The sequence below is a fragment of the Nanorana parkeri genome, unplaced genomic scaffold (assembly GCF_000935625.1).
Source record: "Nanorana parkeri isolate BGI_ZX_2015 unplaced genomic scaffold, ASM93562v1 scaffold2253, whole genome shotgun sequence".
Classification (NCBI taxonomy): domain Eukaryota; kingdom Metazoa; phylum Chordata; class Amphibia; order Anura; family Dicroglossidae; genus Nanorana; species Nanorana parkeri.
In genome coordinates this window covers 165,932-185,140 of record NW_017308521.1, presented here as the reverse complement: position 1 = coordinate 185,140, position 19,209 = coordinate 165,932, and the positions used below count along the sequence as shown (strand labels likewise).

The window sequence follows — 19,209 nt, the reverse complement described above, 5'->3', positions numbered from 1 at the left end:
TACACCCATTTATTTTATGGGATTTATATAGCGCCATCAGTTTCTGCAGTGCTTTACAAAAATAAGGCAGTACCCTTACAATGCATTTTAATATAAGAAGATTAGGAGGGCTTACAATGTCATCTCTTAAACAGCATCTACACCTAGGAAGTAGACTATGTCTCTGGATGGTGCATTAGGGAAGATGGTGTTGTCCTTTTTGGAAACAAAAAAACGATGAGGGTATTGTACTGTGAGATCATAAATAACTATTACACTTTAGTGTATACACGGTGTAGATTTTCGCACGAACATTAATAGGAAAAATACTGTCGGAATGTTCGACGCTGGCATCAGAAACTTGCCGATTGTCGTTCAAAATTTCATTGAATTTTTGCTTTGAATGAAAACCACAATGACGTTTAGAAATTAGTTCCATTTGAGAAATATATTTTTCGACACTCTCCTTTGTCGTTGTCGGAACATTGTCGTTTTCGCCTGTTGATTGCACCATACTAATTGATAGCTATTCGAAGGAACGCTCCGAGAACAACTACTTTTGTACAAAATTTTAACCATGTATACCCTACTTCAGGGCTCAAAATTTCCACTCGCCTGCTCGCATTTCTGCCCATACACCTTACAACCATCACACGACTTTCGTTATGCGATGGTTGTAAGGTAATTAAAATCTCGTACGATCTGCACATCTTGGACAGGCAGATTGTACTTGCGATCATCGCAAGCCCTTCTGCTAAGGGGAGGGCTTCCGATGATTGCAATGCTGAGTGGGCAGTGTGCTCTTGCGCACACCGGCCCGTGCAGCATTCGTCTTCCGACCATGCCACCAACCCGACAAAAATCGTACAATTTTCGGCAGATTTTCCAGCGTGCTTGCACGACGAAAGTCGTACGACCTTACAGTAGAAGCGGTCGCACGCTGCCCATACACCTGCCGATTATCGTACGATCGCGGGATCACCCACAACTATCGTACGATAATTGGCAGGTGTATGGGCACCTTTAGTGTATTTGCATATTAGGCCCCATTCACACCTACAGTATATTTCAGGTGTAATTAGAGATTCCTGTGTCAGGAACTTGTGTTTTCCTGCAGCAGGAATCCCTAATCTGCCGTTTACAAGCGGCAACCATCATAAGATAAGAATTATCATAAGATTTATTTAAGAGGGTGTGTTTAGGGGCGGAGTTGAGGCCGGTGCAGGCTAAGGGTTAGGTGGGGCAACTGGTGGCTAGTGACTCTTAAGGCCTGGCTAGTAGTTCAGGACTTGAAATTTTGAGCCCTGCCCTACTTTACACATTACTTGGCATGCATGCTAGGTTCACTTTAAGACACTTATTGAAAGGATGTTTTCAGCTTACCAAGAATAGTTATTTCACTTTGCCAGAAAGATGGCACAAATCACAAGAGAAATGACAGGGCTTATTTAACTGAGCGGTGAAAAAAGCAATGTGCTTTAGCTTTTATAAGTATAGAGCAGTGAAAAAATGATTGCAGGTTGGTTGTGCCAAGTCTTTGCACTTCGCACTAAAGGAGAACTATGAGGTGAGTGCTGGATAGGCAGAGCCAGCTGTCACTCACGCAGCTGGGCGGATCCAAACATCGATGTCGGGATCCACTCCGGCGTCCCAGCTCGCGGTATACTGAGCTTTGGGTGACGGGAGGACGCTAGTTTGTGTCCTCCTGTTACCCTAAGGAGAACTATGGGGAAAAGCCCTGACCCCATAGTTCTCCTTCAAGTATTGTATTGCTATTAGTAATTAGCTGGAGTATTCTACATCTGCTTGCGTTCCATGCCACCCCTCTGTCACAGAGAACGCTTGAGAATCCGTAACCACAAAAAATAATATTGCTGAGGTCTAATCCGTGTTGGCTCCAGAATGTCAATATGATTGGCACCACTATCCAGTATGTGGCTGATATCGTAAAAGCCCTTCCAGATGATGGTGGTTTGTTGAAGTATGCAAATGCCCCTTGTGCACAGTGCAGTAAGAGCTGTGCACTGCTGATGCATTGTAATAGGTTCTCTAAAAGCCCATTCACACTGGCGTGCTGTAGCAATGTATTCAGTGGTAACCCAACGCCCCTGCATGCAGAGCACAACGCATTGTATTGCACTACTACAGGTCTGTGTGTGGCCAGCCCATTAAAATTGTGTGATCGACGTTTTGTTGGGATGTGGCCCACTTTTATCAATTGATTAAAATGGATTTCACCGCCCTGTAATGTCTGACAGGGCTGCCGTATGGTATTCGCCGCCTGAGGCAGTGTGATTCCCGTTTGGTGGGCGCTGACAGGGAATGGTCACTTGGGAAGCGGAGGCAGACTCCAGACGGTGTTGGCAGCGGCTCTGTCAGCTGTCTGTTAAGCTCTGCGAGGAGCTCGGCGGGACGCAAGCCAGAGTGTCCCTCTCAGCTCTTGGCTAACCGGTGACATTAGTGAACTGGGCGGGACGCCAGACAGAGTCACAGGTTGCTGAAAGCCTCCCCCCCCCACAGCTTCCGATCACTCCTCGATGAGATGCCGTCTCGGGTTGTCTCATTATAGGGAACATCCCTGGACACAACAAACTTTTTTTTTGCTGAATTTTTGCTGACAAGTCTTGCATTCTAAAATATTTCCTGACAACACATCTGTTTTCTTTGCTGTTCAGTGATCTAATAATAATTACCACTTTCACTCACAGATGGTTGGCAAAGGTTTGATACTTATTCAGACAAAAGAAGTTGCAATGAAACAAGAAGATGCAAGAAGAGTCTTCAGAGACCGAGTTACAGAATTCATACCATTATTGGAGAAAGGTAAAACATTGGCAGTACCCAGAGTGAATGAGGTCTTGTAGAATTTAGGAACCAGTCAGTTCAATTGCTTGTTTAGACATCAGTGGAAATGAATGGACATGAACTCTACTGTTTACTCCACACAGATACAAAAACCATTAAATACAATTTCTATAAAAACAATGGGGGGAATTTTAACAGTTTTAGCCTCTTAGATAATTTTTTTAAATGTGCAAATCTGTCTTTCAACATGTGCCCCTGTTTTCTTCAGAGCTTGCACTACTTTTTCAGTTGCAGGTTTTTTTTGCACGTGTTTTCATCTGCACTTGTTCTGGGCTGTCTGAAACTGGAGCATCACGTAACAAAACAATCGCAATTTAAGAAGTCCCCATGACTTCTCAAGTTGCGACAGTTATGCTTTTTGCCATGCTTTTTGCCTGGAGTTAAAAGTCTTCTTCCTGGAGTTATGGGGAAAAGCCTTAACCCCATAGTTCTCCTTTAAACCTCCTTTATCAACAACATTACACTAGCATCATAAATCTGGTGCAAATATTTTCCGTGCACGTTCAAACACTCGCAATTGCTATGATAAATTCCCCCCAATGTTTTTTTATGTACAACTAATATAAGTTCCAAAATCTGTATTTACAGCGGCCTCCCAACCTTTTATTGTACATTCAGACTGTGAGAGGGAGGGTAGTACTGGGAATGAATCCGCCTCTGCTGTGGGCACATGTGCTGACAAGGAGCATGCTGACAGGAAGAGAGGGGAGTGAGCAGAATTTGACTTATCAGTAGGATGCTACTGCTTCATAGGCTGCCAGCATGGAGGTGACACCACTGTATCCCTTATCTCTGAGAAAAGGGGTGTCACTCTCCTGGCTATGCTCTCTGGTAGATGTGTATGAATTTCTGAACAGAATTACACATCCTTTGGCAGCTAATGTGTGTATTTCAACTGTTCATTTGGCTGTGGGACTGGAGTTCAGCTTTAAGCACATTTATTTTTGGGGGTTTGTACAGCCCTTGCCTGAATAATGTTAAGTGCATACGTTGTACCTGCTATGCTACTATGGGGGATTTTACATGTAGCATCATAATGCTGGCAATGGTGAACAGTCATTGGTCAGGGCAGACTCTCTTCTGAGCCTTCTTTCTGTTCTCCATCGTAAGATGGAGTATAAAAACTGGACGGACACTGATGTCATAACTGTGACATCCATTCCGAACTGCTCCAATCAGCAGTGGATTCATGCACAGATCAGAACCGATGGCACCCGAGTGAAAGGGGTCTTATCAAAGAAATTAACGATTTATTGACGGCACACCCGAAAATATCTCACGGCACACTAGTGTGCCGCGGCACAGTGGTTGAAAAACGCTGGTCTAGAGACGTTTAGTTGATTAATCAAAAGCTGAGCACAGATTGCCTGGCTACAATTCTCTGGCTGGGTGTACAGGGAGGATTGTGTATCACTGGAGCTTGTGACTTTGGGTAGGTAGATAGAAAGTGGGTGGAAGCTTGGCAGCCATTTATTATGTATCCCTGGGCTAAAATTAGGCGTTGCATAACATGGCACCATCTCTAGCTGATCTGATTTGACCCAGTTTAAGCTGGTATTGCTACTCCTGTCTGGTTAGAAAAGAACTGGTAGTAAAGATGTTTATTTTCATACTGATTCCCTCAAACAAATATTTAAATATTCAACCAAAATATTATTAAAAAGTGGTACCCTTAGGTTTCATTTACACTGTGTGCAATTAGATGCTTTTATATGCATTTAAAAAGCTTTTGTAAACTCATTTCTATGCATCTAACGATTTCCAATGGGTATATTCACACCTTGTGTCTAGATGCTTTTATCTGCAGTCAGTGTATCTCTGTTTTCCAAAAATAGAAGTCTGGTGCATCTAGGAATCAATATGAACTTCTAAATGCACCAAAACACACGTAAACACATTTGATGCTAGGATTTGGTACCGGATGCATGTAAACACACGTCATTTAAAGCATCTAGAAGTATAAACACAGCACCTAGTCTGACAGATTGTCCTCTGCATATAAAGGACATAAACACAATTGGTAAGTGTGAATGAAGCCTTAAAGTGAGAATTTGTCTATTGATAGCAATGGAAGCCATCTCATTGCAGATAAGATTTCACTTGAGGTTTAATTAATTCTGTATTAATGTGTTTAGGCTCAGTTGTTGCAATGGAGTTTAATGGAGATGAAGCTGTACAGGCCTGCCAGTCGGTTGTTAGCACCATCTTCAGTGGCACCATGGTAAGTATGAAAATGTCGTTTTGGGCTCTACTTTCTTTTTTGTGGATAAATCTAATAAAAGATTGATTGTTTGATGTAGGTTGGGAATTCAAAGTGTATGTAAAGCCTTATAGGTAGTGTTTGGCAACATGTCTTCGTGTAGATAGTTTTCTTAGCCCCTTGCTGCTCGCTCTGTAACAGGTTCTTAAAGTGGAACTTCACCCTTATCTATAAAATGACAACAGGCACCTTTAGAAATGTTCAGTAATGACAATCTACAAACACATACTGAAAGATAATTGCAGGCTTTGTATTTGCATACTTTTTCTTTTTCTTCCCATTCCTCTCATGGTGGCCATTTTTTTAACTAAAGGCAGATGAATCCATCTCCATCTACTTCTTGGAACTCTGGCACATGTGACAAGGACATATCATATTAGGGGAAAAAGGCCTTCCCTGAGATTTCCCAACAATGCACTGCTGATGTAACCTTCCCAAGATGCAACTCTTAGGCATGGGCTACATCACTAATGCCTAAGAGGACCAGGAAGTGGAAAACTGATTGTAAAAGCAATGTACGTTTATCTAATGAATGAAAGACGATTTAATATCAGCATGCAGAGCTCAATGCTGATATGATTTTTAGTGTAGTGTGGGGGCGTAAAGGTCCACTTTAACACCAAGAGATGGAGGCAGGCTTCAGGATCATGTCACCACTGGGATTAGCTATTCACATAAGTAATCGCATGATAAGCAGCCTGTCTCCAACTATTGATCTGAAAAAGTGAACATAAGTTTCAGTGATAACGCGGTCACTGTGAAGAGGGCTAATGAGCACAACATAGCACCACCAGCTGTACTCATAAATGTTGCAGCCTGGCATTAAAGCCCACTGCTCTTCTCTGCTCTGCATGTCCGGAGGCAAGTGGTTAAACAAATAGTTTTTCCTCATTCTGTTGTAAAGTTTCTTACCTGGAGATCCTGCTAGTAACAGTAACAGCACATCTGTTGTAGACTGACAAAACACTGCCTGGCAATAAGCAGCAATGTTGTCAGCCTGTCCTGTGTGCTCCTACAGGTTGCCATTGGACTGCTTGTCTGATGGTCATCCCAATAGCCAACAGAAGGAGTGCACACAGCACTCTGACAATACTGCTGCTAAAGGCAAAACATTGGCTTAGTGTTGTGTCCTACGGCTTCAATTCACACCAACGTGATGCATGTTCCAACATATTGTAAAGCACTACAACCTGCTGCAGTGCAAATAAGTGTAACAGTTGCAACAACGCATTGCAGCACACGTTCGCACAACACATGTGCATTATGAGCACAGTAGCTCAAAATCTGCAGCTTTTATTATAGGGATACCTGGTAATCCTGCCATGATGCACTTATCAAAGCACTTCCTGTCATTGGGTGAAAACTGTGTCCCAGTTGTACTCCTGCATTGTGTTCCTATCACATGCACTAATAGTGAAGATGACGATGGACCGCACGGACACACATTGTGCAGGCATGGTCCACCATTGTTACTATCTAGAAGGGGGTTCAGAGCAATGAGGTGGAGCCAGCACTGGCGCTTATGTATTTACACATGAAGTGGCTGAGAAATGCTGGAGAAGATCACAAAAAAGTGAAAACAGTATTTTATGGAAAAAAAATGGCAACTGTTTGATTCCCAGTGCTAGAGCAAACTAATTCTAAGGCCCCGTTCACATGTAGCGATTTCCGCCTCGATATGGCGCATTTTGTCCGCGCGATATCGCGAGAAGTCGCCGGCTAATGATAGTCAATGGAGCTGTCTTAGCTCCATGTCGCGGTCGCAAGTCGCTTCTGGCCCCATTCACACTGAGCGACATGAAAATCGCGCAATTTTGAGCGATATTGGGCTGTATGCAATCAGGAGCAATATCGCTCGAAATCGCTTGAAAAAAGGGTCATGTAGGAGCGACAAGCTACCAGCGACGAGCTACAATCGATATTGAGCGACGAGATGTGAACAGCTCCATTGAAATGGATTGGAGAAGCTACATAGAGCGATATCGCGTGGAAATATGAGCGTGGAAATCGCTCAGTGTGAATGGGGCCTCTACCGGAACCTTTTTTCGGCGGATTTTGCGCGATTTTGCTTTTTTTCTATGGAGCCCGACGGAGAAGGTCGCGCTACCGTCGCTGGAACGTCGCCCCGAAAGTCGCGCTATCCCCGGCCGCTGCAAAGGTATGTCGCTACATGTGAATGGGGCCTAAGGCCCCGTTCACATTGAGCAATTTATCGCGCGGTAATTCCCGCGATATCACGGCAATTTACTGCGCGATATCGCTGTCCAATGCTTCTCAATGGGGCGAAGGGTCCCGCTGTCGCAGGTCGTGTGTGTCGCTACAGCAGGACCCTTTTTGGAGCGGATTTTGCCGCGATTCCAGCTTGCTCAATGCAAGCATTCGCGCGACAAAATGCAAATTGCGTGACAAATGCACGATTTGCGAATCGCGCAGTGTGAATGGGGCCTTAGGGTTAAGGCCCCGTTCACACTGCGCAAATCGCTCAATTTGCGCGAAATCGCGTGATTTGTCGCGCGATATCGCGCAAATGCTTGCATTGAGCAAGCTGGAATCGCGGCAAAATCCGCTCCAAAAAGGGTGCTGCTGTAGCGACACACGACCCGCGACAGCAGCACCCTTTGCCCCATTGCAAAGCATTGAAGAGCGATATCGCGGGAATTACCCTGCGATAAATCACTCAATGTGAACGGGGCCTTATCGCGCGGTATTGCTCTTCAATGCATCTCAATGGGGCAAAGGGTCCTGCTGTCGCGGGTCGTGTGTCGCTACAGCCTTTTTGGAGCGGATTTTGCCGCGATTCTCGCTTGCTCAATGCAAGCATTTGCGCGATATCGCGCAAAATGCAAATCGTGTGACAAACGCGCGATTTGCGAATCGCGCAGTGTGAATGGGGCTTTAGATCTACTGTTAACATTTGAACTATTCTGATTGAGCTGTCTGAACCAAGTTAAATAACGATTTTCTACTTTCCTATTTATAGTGTAATACTCTGCATTTCTAGGTAATCTGTCTATTGTCTATTCTATATTATATCTATTTTTTTTATTTTATTTTTAGGTGTTTGTTTCAGAAAGCAAGTCATCGGCCTCTCAAGATGTGGATAACTTTTACAACTTTGCCGACATGCAGATGGGAATGTAGAGTTCAGCTTTATATGTTTATGGCTATGCTTTTTGCAGTTTGTACGCATAGAAGACATGCAGAGACCTTCCTTCTTTCTTTTATTAATGATTGTTGCCTCTGTTCACTTAAAGCAGGCTTCTGTTTAGAGATCTCGTTACCGTAGTATTTGTACGCAGTATTTTTAAGATATTGGTTTTCATGTAAAATATAGTAAAAACAAGTAAGAAGAACCGATCCATTATTTAAAGATGACCCACAGTAAAAATTAAAAGTGACGCTATCTCAAAACAAGATTATCCTTGGTTTTATATTGGCTCAATTGAGAATATTAAATATATCTAAAGCCAAAACCAAAAAAACCAAAAAACTTTGAAACTTGAATAGAGTAGGGGAGGGATAAAACTGCTGTCGGTTTTTGATTTCCTTGCCATTTGTTTCTTGTTATGGACATTTCCCTTCACTTCCTATCTTGTATACACAACAGGAAGTGAGTATTACGGCAACACCCCTTGGTGGTGATGTAGGTTCACCCTAGGTGCAAAGTCTACCTGAACGCCTTATGGTGGAGATGCTGTGTGCTGGTACCAGGTCGCAGTCCTCGGGAGCGCCATACCAGAGAATGCGTGGCGAACTAGAAAGCTACATTGTAGAGATGGTACAACAGGGAGAGACTAAAGAATGGCCAGATCCAGGCAGAGGTTGGTAACGGGTAAGACAGCAGGATGGTCAGGTCCAGGCAGAGGTTGACAAGTGGTAAGACAGCAGGATGGTCAGGTCCAGGCAGAGGTTGACAAGTGGTAAGACAGCAGGATGGTCGAATCCAGGCAGAGGTCGGCAACGGGTAAGACAGCAGGATGGTCGGGTCCAGGAAGAGGTCGGCAATGGGTAGGACAGCAGGATGGTCAGGTCCGGGCGGGGGTAGACAACGGGTAAGACAGCAGGATGATCGGGTCCAGGCAGAGGTGATACGCAGGCATGAGAATGGCCAGGTTGATCTGGGTCATCAACAAAACAGACAACTCGGAATGTCTCTTTAGACACATGGCTGGGTAGCTGATAAGACCCAGCATCGGCCACATCCAGGACTTGTGCTTTAATGCACCTTGTTTCTGGGAGGCTTTTAATTGCTAGCAGGGATTCTGTTAGCGCCATTAGAGGTACTAGCAGAAATTCTGCAAGGGATTATGTGAACATCATCAGTAGTACTGGCAGACCTGGAGGCATTATAACAGAGAGGCTTTCTTTCCAAAATGAGGGAAATTCCCTCTTAGACAATTATCACAGGAACAGAACTAGTGTCCAAGTTGGAAGATTTCCCATCTATTCCTTTTCTGGTGGCACCTCAAAATTTGGGATTTATCCATCCTTTTATTCCTGGTGACTTTGGTGATCAGGGCAATTAGAGAGAGTGAATCTACCTAATGGGGTTTTAAAAAAAAACAGAGGTTTTAACCCCTTATTCTATTTAAAAAAAAAAAAAAAGTTTTGCGAAAACTGCTCCTTCCTGAATGCAGTTTTTTGGGTGTTTTGTTTAAAAGTCCGATGGGGATTTTCTATTACAATACCCACTGAACCAGTTGTAGCAAAATCCCATTCATTGCAATGATCGCGTTTTACAAGTGGCACTGCCTGCCAAACGTAACATGCTGTATATTTTTTGCCACCACGTAAAGCATGGCAGCTGCAACAATGTATAAAGCACTGTTCAACCACAGTGCTCACACTGCAGCTGGGGGGGGCGGTAAAACAGCAGATCAACTGACTGGTTTTGCAACCCCTGTAACCGAGGCCATATTAATGTGTGGGAAAGTAAAACAGCAAGAGAGGGGGAAATCCCTGTGGGGAGCGGTGATTGACAGTCATCACTCTCTGCAGGGCAAAGCTCATGAACTGAGCGATCAGTGGTTCGTGATCACTCTGCTATAGAGCTGGCATGGGACAAATGCAGTGTCGCACACTGGCTCAAAGTATTGGGAAGAGTAAATTTTACTCTCCCAATACTTCTCCTTTTTAAATATAATTTCCTGAATTTTGGTAAAGTCTGGCTTCAGCACAAATGTTTCTGCATGCTTTCTGGAAAACGCAAGCTACTAAATGTAAGCAGTGGACAGACCCCAACATCTGCACCAACAAAGATTGGTGGCAAATGCTGGTGCTGGAAAGGAAATATTACATGTAGGGACCTGTACTACTTCTAGAACTCGCAGATTAAACAAAGAGAAAACAAGTGGACATGACTTGATATTATATAAATGTGATATTTGTTACGATGCTCTTAAGATGCTAAAGGATTCTATGGAACTTTCCACCAAAACAAACACATTCCAGATCAGCCAACTTTGTCACAAACACCCACTAGGAACTCATTCTTTAAATTTATTTTTTTATTTCAATTTTGTTTTAATAAATTCCCATTCTGTTATCTGAAAATAAATGGTTATTGTAGTGTTAATATTAACTGCAAATGTGATAAGGCTAAACTTGCACTATGTTGACATGTATAATACTGTAATCGTTTTAGTAGCTTAAGTGGAGTAGTTTGGTAAAATGGTAAATATTGCTTAAAATAATTTTACATTCAGAAAGGCCCTATAAAAGGTTTGTTTTTGGGAAACGATAAAAGATTCAGAAATCAACTTTGTATTATTTTTCATGTTTATTTTATAGCAAATGATGCAGCTATAGCATTCTACCTTTTTGTTATTTTGTAAATGCACTCAAATGGAATTGTCCTTTTTACTGTGAAACAGTCATTTCTGTGAACAAATCTTGTGTAAAATGATGATGGCTTCTTTCTATAAAATGTTTGTGTCCGATGTACATATGTATGATAGCAGTGATGCATGCAATCTTTCTTCAGCCAGTGACGGTGACTTCAGTGATGACTTTCAATAAGTGTAGATGTACAACCATGCCAGAACAATCTCTGTACAATTCTCATGACGGGTCCAGCTTATGAGCTACATTAAAATATAACAAGTGTCAACACGTCACATCAAACACCAATTAATTTGATAATATAAACAAGACAACCTGCACTTGACTTCATGCATCTGCTTCAATGGTATGCACCAGCTTCGAGGCAACCACAAGCAACATCATAAGCTACTGGTTACGTCCCACCGATCTGTGTGATGACAAAACGGTGGATGCTATTCCAAAGGATTTATGCATTTCTAAAAATATTGTTGTTTTTTTCATATAAATCTAGAAAATCTCTTTGTATTTAAAAAAGGTATGGAACAAATTGTAATGTCCTTTTTTAAACCTTTACAGCTAGATTATTATTACTTTTATACGAAGATTGGATCACTGTAGATATTGAATAATTCAAAATAAAAATAATAAGCAAATCTTTTTTTATGCATATTTTTTTGTATCTGTTTAGGACTTGCCTTAAATGATGTCTCTTGATCCGATCATCTTCTTCCTTCCACTTGTTTTCAGCAATCCCTCCAGCGCTGGTGCCGGTCTCTGATCCAGCACAGACTCCTCGTGTCCTATGGTGTTTGTCCGACGTGCACGTTCACAGCTGCATGCATTGACTCTCCCTGTGTCCCTCCTCTTCTCCCCGCCGGTTATCTCTACTGTTCAATGCGCCCGCACACAGCCTCCTGCATGGCCGCTCGAGAAGCTACAAATCCACAGCCGGGAGCGAGCTGGAAGTTTTTACCCCTCTGACCGGCAGTACTGCGAGGGAGCAATGAGCCAGTTTCAGGCCAATCGGGAAGCCGGGCAGCGGGTCATGGCCTTGGATGAGCAGCCCCTCAAGTCTGTGTAAAAAAACTGTGATTAACTGTTGAAAACTTTGAGTATGCCACAGCAAGTGGATCGTTCAGCTGGCAGCCATTAGTGCCAAGAGTTAAAGAAAACTTTTTGTCTGGGCGGCGGGTCATGACCCGGCTTCCTGATTGGTCAGGAAGCCGGGCTGTCTTGCAGAGTGAAGCCGGTGTTTCGTTAGAACACCAGCTTCCTGATTAGCCAGAACCTCGGGATGCTGATTTCGGTATTGGCTAGAACCGGAAAAAAAAATATCGGCACTCGTACTGGACACTGAAAAACCAGTATCGGTGCATCCCTACTTATAACCCCAGTTAGCTTTGGTTTGCCACCTGTGCCCCACTGGGAAGATTTCCCTTCACTTCCTGTCCAAAAGCCACAAAAAGAAGCGCAAGGAAATCCCTCCAAAGTGAGGGAAATCCCTGGTGGTCAGCAGGGTCACCAGAACTAGTGTCCCTGTTGGAAGATTTCCCATTTTATTCCAGTTCTGGTGACCATACAAAATATAGGATTCAGTGATAACGGTCACCAGGACAGATAGAGGGGATGAATCTTCCTAAAGGGGGCAGAATAAAAATCCTTCTCCACACTATCCCCAAAAATGTTGCACTTTAAAGCAACGCGTGTTACCACACAAATATAAATCCGACCTTACAGTTCAGCTACAGCCTTAAAAGAAAAGCCTGTCACCCGAAGGCATGCTGTAGAGGACTCTTGCTCTCTGTCTGGAAGCAGTGGTCTGTCTGCAAATGTCCAACACACCCCCTTGCAGAGTTAAAGCTGGAGCTTTCCAATCAGCTCTATCATTTCCACACCATCAAAAAAAATTAAAAACCACTCGCTGCCACCAATGTACCCACTCTGCTGTTATCACCCGCTGACCACAATGGACCCACTGCTGTTCTTACCCGCTGACTACATTGTACCCTCCACTGCTATCACCCGCTGACCCCAATAAACCCGCTGCCGCTATCACCTGCTAACCACAATGTACCCACTATCGCCTGCTGACCCAAACAGTGGCCCCCGTTTATCAATACAGCAACATTCCCTCATCAAACCCCCCCTTCCCCCCCCAAAAAAAAATCAAACTGCCCTAACCACCATTACACACCAAAACAACCCTGCTGAAAGTAACACACCAACAAATGACCACTAAACAGCCTCCTCCCAATCAAATAACCCGTGCTGACCCAATGCTTCAGGACTGCCACATATCACCGCCATTACCTTGGAACTCCCATAATGCACCCCATACCTCTGGAACCTCCTAAAACAATCCCCATAACAACCCCCCCATACTGGAGGACTCCAATAACACCCTTCTTATACTGCAGGAGCCCCAAAAAACTCCCCTCATTCCTCAGGACCCCCATAACACTCTAGGACCCTTATACTTCAGGACCTCCATATACCCCCTCTTAGGGCTCCCCTCTCTGGCCCTGACAGTGGCTCTTCAGCGGTCGCTCCCCTACTCCAGCAATAACAAAGGACTCCCCTCCTCCACTTACTTTTGGAGCAGCTGGTACAGGAGTTCAGTGAGCCTGGTGGCGGCCCATTCAGCCAGTGGCACTTGGCTTCCTGGCACCTCTTTCATGCAGATCTTGGAGAGTGGCGCTCGATGTCCAGCCAATCCGAGCGCATCTCCGAGCATAGGCTACAGGCCCTGTCCTGCTGCCAATCAGTGAGCTGGGGGAATGCCTGGGGAGGTGGGGCCTGCCACTTGGTGCACATGTGGGCAGCTCTGTAGTTCGGGGCCGTCGGGGAGTTGTGACAGGGAGTCGGGGGGTAGGAAGCGGGGATAATTTACAGCCGATTCAAGTCGGTCGGGCCTATTTTCAGTGGTGGGCTCAGAGCTGGCGCTCAAATAGTCCCTATGTTAATCCGGCCCTGGTTATAACAAGGCCTAAAGCTTGCACAAAGCTTGAAAAATGCTTCAAAAACGTGTTTACACATGCAAAAACTCAGAAAAAAAGCTTAAAAATCACTAGAAATATGTTCTGCTCAGGTGTGAATGTAGGCTAAGGCCCCATGCAAATGGGCATTGAAATCCATTTCTAAATGTGGTGTGGTTGAGACATAAGAAACGTGTCTCAGGGTTACAGAAATAGGCTTTTTATTTGAGCCAAATTCATGTGCAAGGCTGCATAGCGTTCATGAATTTGGCGCAAACCTATGAAACTGACGGCTTGCCAGACAAACTTTGGGACAGATATATGCACACTAACAAAGTAAATAGGTGTGTCCCATCTCTGTCCAAAGTGTCACACCTATATGTGTCTGAGATAGATTTCAGTTAGATCCTCAAGTTTCAAGGAATGTCGCACCTGAGGTATGTGCTGCACACACTGCGACAGACATATACCATATGAACGTGCCATAGACTAGTTACGCCAAAGAGTACGTGCTCTTACTTTGCGTCACTTTTCTCATTACCAATCTGTTGGAGCTTATTAGAGATGTTGCAGCACAGTGCCAGAATGATAAAAATTAAGAATGCTTGAAATTGGCACAGGAGTCAGTAGAAGTCTGGAAAGTGGTGCAACATGTCTTAGAATTTGGCGCAGACGTTTCTTAGGATGCATTAATGCCAAAATTCTAACACGATATTGAGTTCCCCTGATAAGACGTTCAGCAGTGTCTAGGATAGTGCGTTCAGTCTATCTGAATTTATACAAACAAGAAATGCCTGTGTCCTGGAACCGTCCATCCTGGTTTTACAAAACTAACCCTGTGAACATGGCTAAACCCAGGAAACTCTGAACCCAGGAACAAGTGATAACTTCTGTGTTCAACGCAGCGCGGCATACATGAGGTCTTAAAGGAGAACTATGGGGTGAGTGAATTACACTAACTCCTATAGTTAGAGCCGATGTGTGTCATTGAAACTGTCACACGTCGGCTCTATTGATCAGGAAGTGAGAGAAAACGTACCGCCGATCGGCACACTTCCCGATCATGCAGAGTGGTGACTGTCAGTCACATCGCCCCACAGATTCCCGCTCCCCGATCCTCCAGCGCTGACTGGAGGAACAGACAGGGGAGGGGCACAGCTGGCTCAGCCTCCAGATAGGCAGAGACCGCTGCCAATCAGCCAGTGGGCTGTATATTGACAGTATTGTTGGGATCTGTCCCAGCTGTAGTGTTCTCAGCATATAGCGGGCAAAATTCCGCTATATGCTGCCTTTTGGGTTATGAGAGGATATTAGCATATGTCCTCCAGTGACCCTGAGGAGAACTATGGGAAAAAAAAGGTTATCCCATAGTTCTCTTTTAAGGAAAATTCCCCCCGAAAAATGATCAAAGACGCTCATGTCAGCCTAAGGCCCCTTTTACACAGGCTGTGGTATGGATCGGATGTTACCACTGTGACATCCATGCCTGTCCAAGTTTTTCCACCACTTTGCAATCGAGGGAAAAAAATGAAATAACCGGACCCCATGTCGGTCTATAGGACATGTGTCCCTTTATATCAGATTGCCTCCAATCCGGCATGATCAGGTCCAGCGAAATGGAAGTGTTTTTCTGGACCTGGTCGGAGTTTGGGGTATCTCGGTGTAAACAGACGCCCGTCCTTTTAGACCTTGTTGCCCATAGACCAGAATTGGGCATCAGACCTGAATGAACCGACCATGTGAAAGGGGCCTAAAGTCCATGCCCTGTGTGAACAGGGACAAACACAGCAAAAAAATGCATGACAATGCAGACTAGAGACTGAAGGCCTCGACTTGTGGCATGGTAATGGAAATCATAGAAAGAATCAGCTTCTGTTCTGAGAAGGCTGAGCCATACCTCAGAGGAAGCACCTGGCACCGCGTATTAGAAAGTGCACACAGCAAGGGGAGATACGTGTCGCTGATCGGCTCTTGAATGCCATATACACACACGGCCTATATGCGATCATGAAGTCGGGGGTCACAGCTCTCAGAGGAAGACACGTGTCAGTGATCGGCCCTTTAACAAATGTATACGCATGGCCTATGTGGGCACCCCTTAGATAATAAAGTCGGGGTGACATTCAGGTGCAGACACGTGTCAGTGATCGGCCTTTTAATAACAGCGTGACATATACACATGCGAGCACCCCCAGATGATGATGATGCCGGGGTCACAGCCGGTGGGACCCAGTACTGGAATGCAGACAGATGATGAGAGGGGCAGGGAGGGGAGGAAGGGATGCAACAAGGGAGGAAGTGGAAGAGGAGGAGCGTGGGAAGCCAGCGAGCGGTGTCAATACAATAGGCTTCTTGTGTGTGGATGTGTGCGCCTGCTGGGAGGCTGCGATCAGGGAGGAAACATTGAGGCGAGCTTTCCTTCCAGCGATCCAGACAGCCGGCCTTTCTGTACTGGCCCAGGGTGCTGCTGCCAGGCTGGCCCGGGCTCGGGAATGCACAGGCCCCTCCACAAGCACTGAAGTGGGCGCGCTACACCGAGGCTGAAGGCAGAGCTGCACCAGAGAAGGTGAGATCCCCTGCGTCCCCCCCCTCGCTACAATCCAGGCCGTGACCGTGTCCCATGCCTGATGTGGTTGTCACACCGGGGCTGTCCCCGGAGAGCCATGCTTTGTGTGTGCAGGCAGTCCTGGGTGTGTACATTGACTCTGCTCCTCCTGTCTATCGGGGCTGGAAAGGTGACCTTATGTCAGCGGCCCCCTCCCGCCTGTGTGCGGCATGTCAGGACAGTGTTGTCACTCTCCCGGCACTGCTCTGAAAATTGGCGCCAAGGCAGCTCCTGTCAGGCACACAGCGTGTCCAGCCTGTGACCTGTGTCAGCATCCCTTCTGCTGCTGCCTGGATATTCTCATTACAATAAAGGCTTTAGATCACACCAACAGTTTACTGAGGGCTTTACATTCACATCGGAGCATTTTCCTTTCATCTACACAATGACCAAAATCCCATACTTTTAAATGGTGTCCATTCATGTATGAGCGCTCAGATGCCTGACGTCTTAACCCACGTTCATACCATCACGTTGTGTGAAGGCAAAAGCAGGAAAACCATGCACGTTCATGGAACACGTCAAAAACGTCAGACGTGCTTGCAATGCCGTTGCATGTTTAAATGCATGGGGAAAATGTGGAACGCGTGTTGCAGAATTTGCTACAAGCACTGCTTTGATGTGTATCCAGGAACCCTTTCGATGGAAATCAATGGGGACGCATGAGAGCGTGCATCAGAACGTCCTGCGTTCCCACCATGCTATGGTGTGAACAGGAAAAGCAAAAGCTACTTTCACAGCAGAATGGAGCGTTTTTGGCCCAATAGACTTCAATGGAAGCGCCTAGAAATAAGCGCTTTGCAAGGCTAAACAATCATCTCCTAGTATCAGTGCTCTGCATCCACATTCACTTCTGTTGCGACTGCTAAATTAGCAGTGCTGAGCGCTGACTCGTAGCACAGCGTTCAGCGGCGGTTTGCTAACTCGGCACTCCCAGCAGCTGAGCAACTGAACACGCCTCTGGTCAACGCTAGGTCCCGGTTGTTTTCTATGTGCCCTGTTCACATCACAACATGAAGGGCGGTGGGTTTTGAATTCAGGGCCACATGACAGGACCTGAATGCAGTGTACACATTTTTACATACACTCCTTTATAAACTTATAGGAAGCTGTAAATGGCAACAACTCAACTCTTCCACAATGCACTAGCTTGCCTGCTAAAATGCAGTGTTTTAGCAGATGGGCTTGTGTGAACGGGCACTGAAGGGAGACAGTACAGTTAAAATACGAGAAGGTTAGGAGGACCTTGCGTGTCAGAGCTTACACTCTGAATTGGGTGGGCAACTCTGACCCTCACGCTGTGCTTTTAACTACAAATCCCAATATGCCTCTGGGAGTTATGCCTGTGACTGTCAGTCTTGCAGTACGTCATGGGACTTGTGGTTCTACAACAGCTGGAGGGCCAGATTTGACCACCCCTGATCTAAAAGGAGGTTCATATTGAACCATATAGATCTGTATAGCTACACCACTGTGCTGGGTGTAGTATCTCCTTTTACCTCACAATAGAGTAATAACCTGTCCTCTCCATCACCGTAATTCTACAAACAGTTGGCAGAAACAAATTGGGGCCCTTTTGCACCTTTGTGTTAAAAAACGCACGTGTGTATCCCCTTCAGAAGTATAATGCACTGTTAGTGCATTTTAATGCATTGCATCAACATTAAAGAGAATGCAGGGTGTGTTTTACATGTGTATTGCATGCGTTGCCATCGACAGTTATGTGACACGCGTTTTTACAGAAACACACAAGCTGCAGCGAGGTGGATTTTTCTGATCCGCCACGCACTGTCCTAGAGGGCAATACACTGATAAGAACAGCTTGATATATTTTAATATTGAGGCTCACACTAGGCCTATACTAAAATGATCCATGATAGCGTGTGGGCTAGTGTCCACTGTGTGCTGGTAATGGGTGGCGGAGCCTTGCTTTGTTATAACGCAACACACACTTGAGCTTTTTTCTTTTCCTTATTGAAATGTCACCTTTACATTTTATTCATTGACATTTCTTTTATTCCTATGCATTGTAGCTCTGCTGCGGTACAAAATCAGACGGTGACTTCAGGCAAGCTCCAGTGTGTTACGTGAAAAAATAGCATGTCTGCATTTTTTCTACAACTTATCTGAGGGCTGTGTGAACAGGGCACATAGAAAACAATGACTTTCTATGTGCCCTGGCATTGATCAAGTGTTGAAGAGTCACTGCACATAGTGTGATAATAAAATATATAAGTTCTGTCCGAGTCAGTCAGCTCAGCCTACTTCTGAGTGATCAGATGGCACCACCACCACTCTGCTGTCAGGTTCCATCTTGGAGGAATGATGATAGCTGTTTTGGCCATATATTTTCTTGAGTGGTGGTGGCCTCCGTGCATATACTTCCAGGTTACAATTTGTCCCACTTATCCTTTATGCTGGCATTTCAAGAGGGAGTGATGATTGTCAATTTACGCTCGTACCTGGCACACAATGTCACTCTTTGATTTACTCTTCCAGCCTTTGTGAATGCTGTTCTTTTTATTTATTTCATTATCAAGAAATCCAGTGTGCTTCACTCTTCTTTTATTTTATTAGTTTCAGCAATTCCCTCACGTGCCATGTGCGGAGATGCAAGGATTGTGTGGAGCGTTTAGGGCTCCTTCACAACATCCCGCACGCTAGAAAAGTTCCGGTGGTGTCCATTGTGGGGGCACGTTGTT

General features: G+C 45.0%; 2 protein-coding genes across 2 annotated transcripts in view; both read left to right on the top strand.

The window, feature by feature from the left end:
- The first annotated feature begins 2,691 nt into the window (after positions 1-2,691).
- On the top strand, positions 2,692-8,302 carry LOC108801219 (protein XRP2-like). Its single transcript, XM_018573155.1, has 3 exons — positions 2,692-2,802; positions 4,980-5,065; positions 8,162-8,302. The coding sequence occupies exons 1-3, from the start codon at positions 2,733-2,735 to the stop codon at positions 8,243-8,245; spliced, it is 240 nt and encodes a 79-aa protein (XP_018428657.1). The 5' UTR covers positions 2,692-2,732; the 3' UTR covers positions 8,246-8,302.
- Positions 8,303-16,210: 7,908 nt separating this feature from the next.
- Positions 16,211-19,209, top strand: part of JADE3 (jade family PHD finger 3) — a 44,106-nt gene continuing 41,107 nt past the window's right edge. Inside the window, exon 1 of the mRNA XM_018573152.1 lies at positions 16,211-16,468. The gene's annotated coding sequence lies outside the window, so the exon portion shown is untranslated. The remainder of the gene's footprint in view (positions 16,469-19,209) is intronic.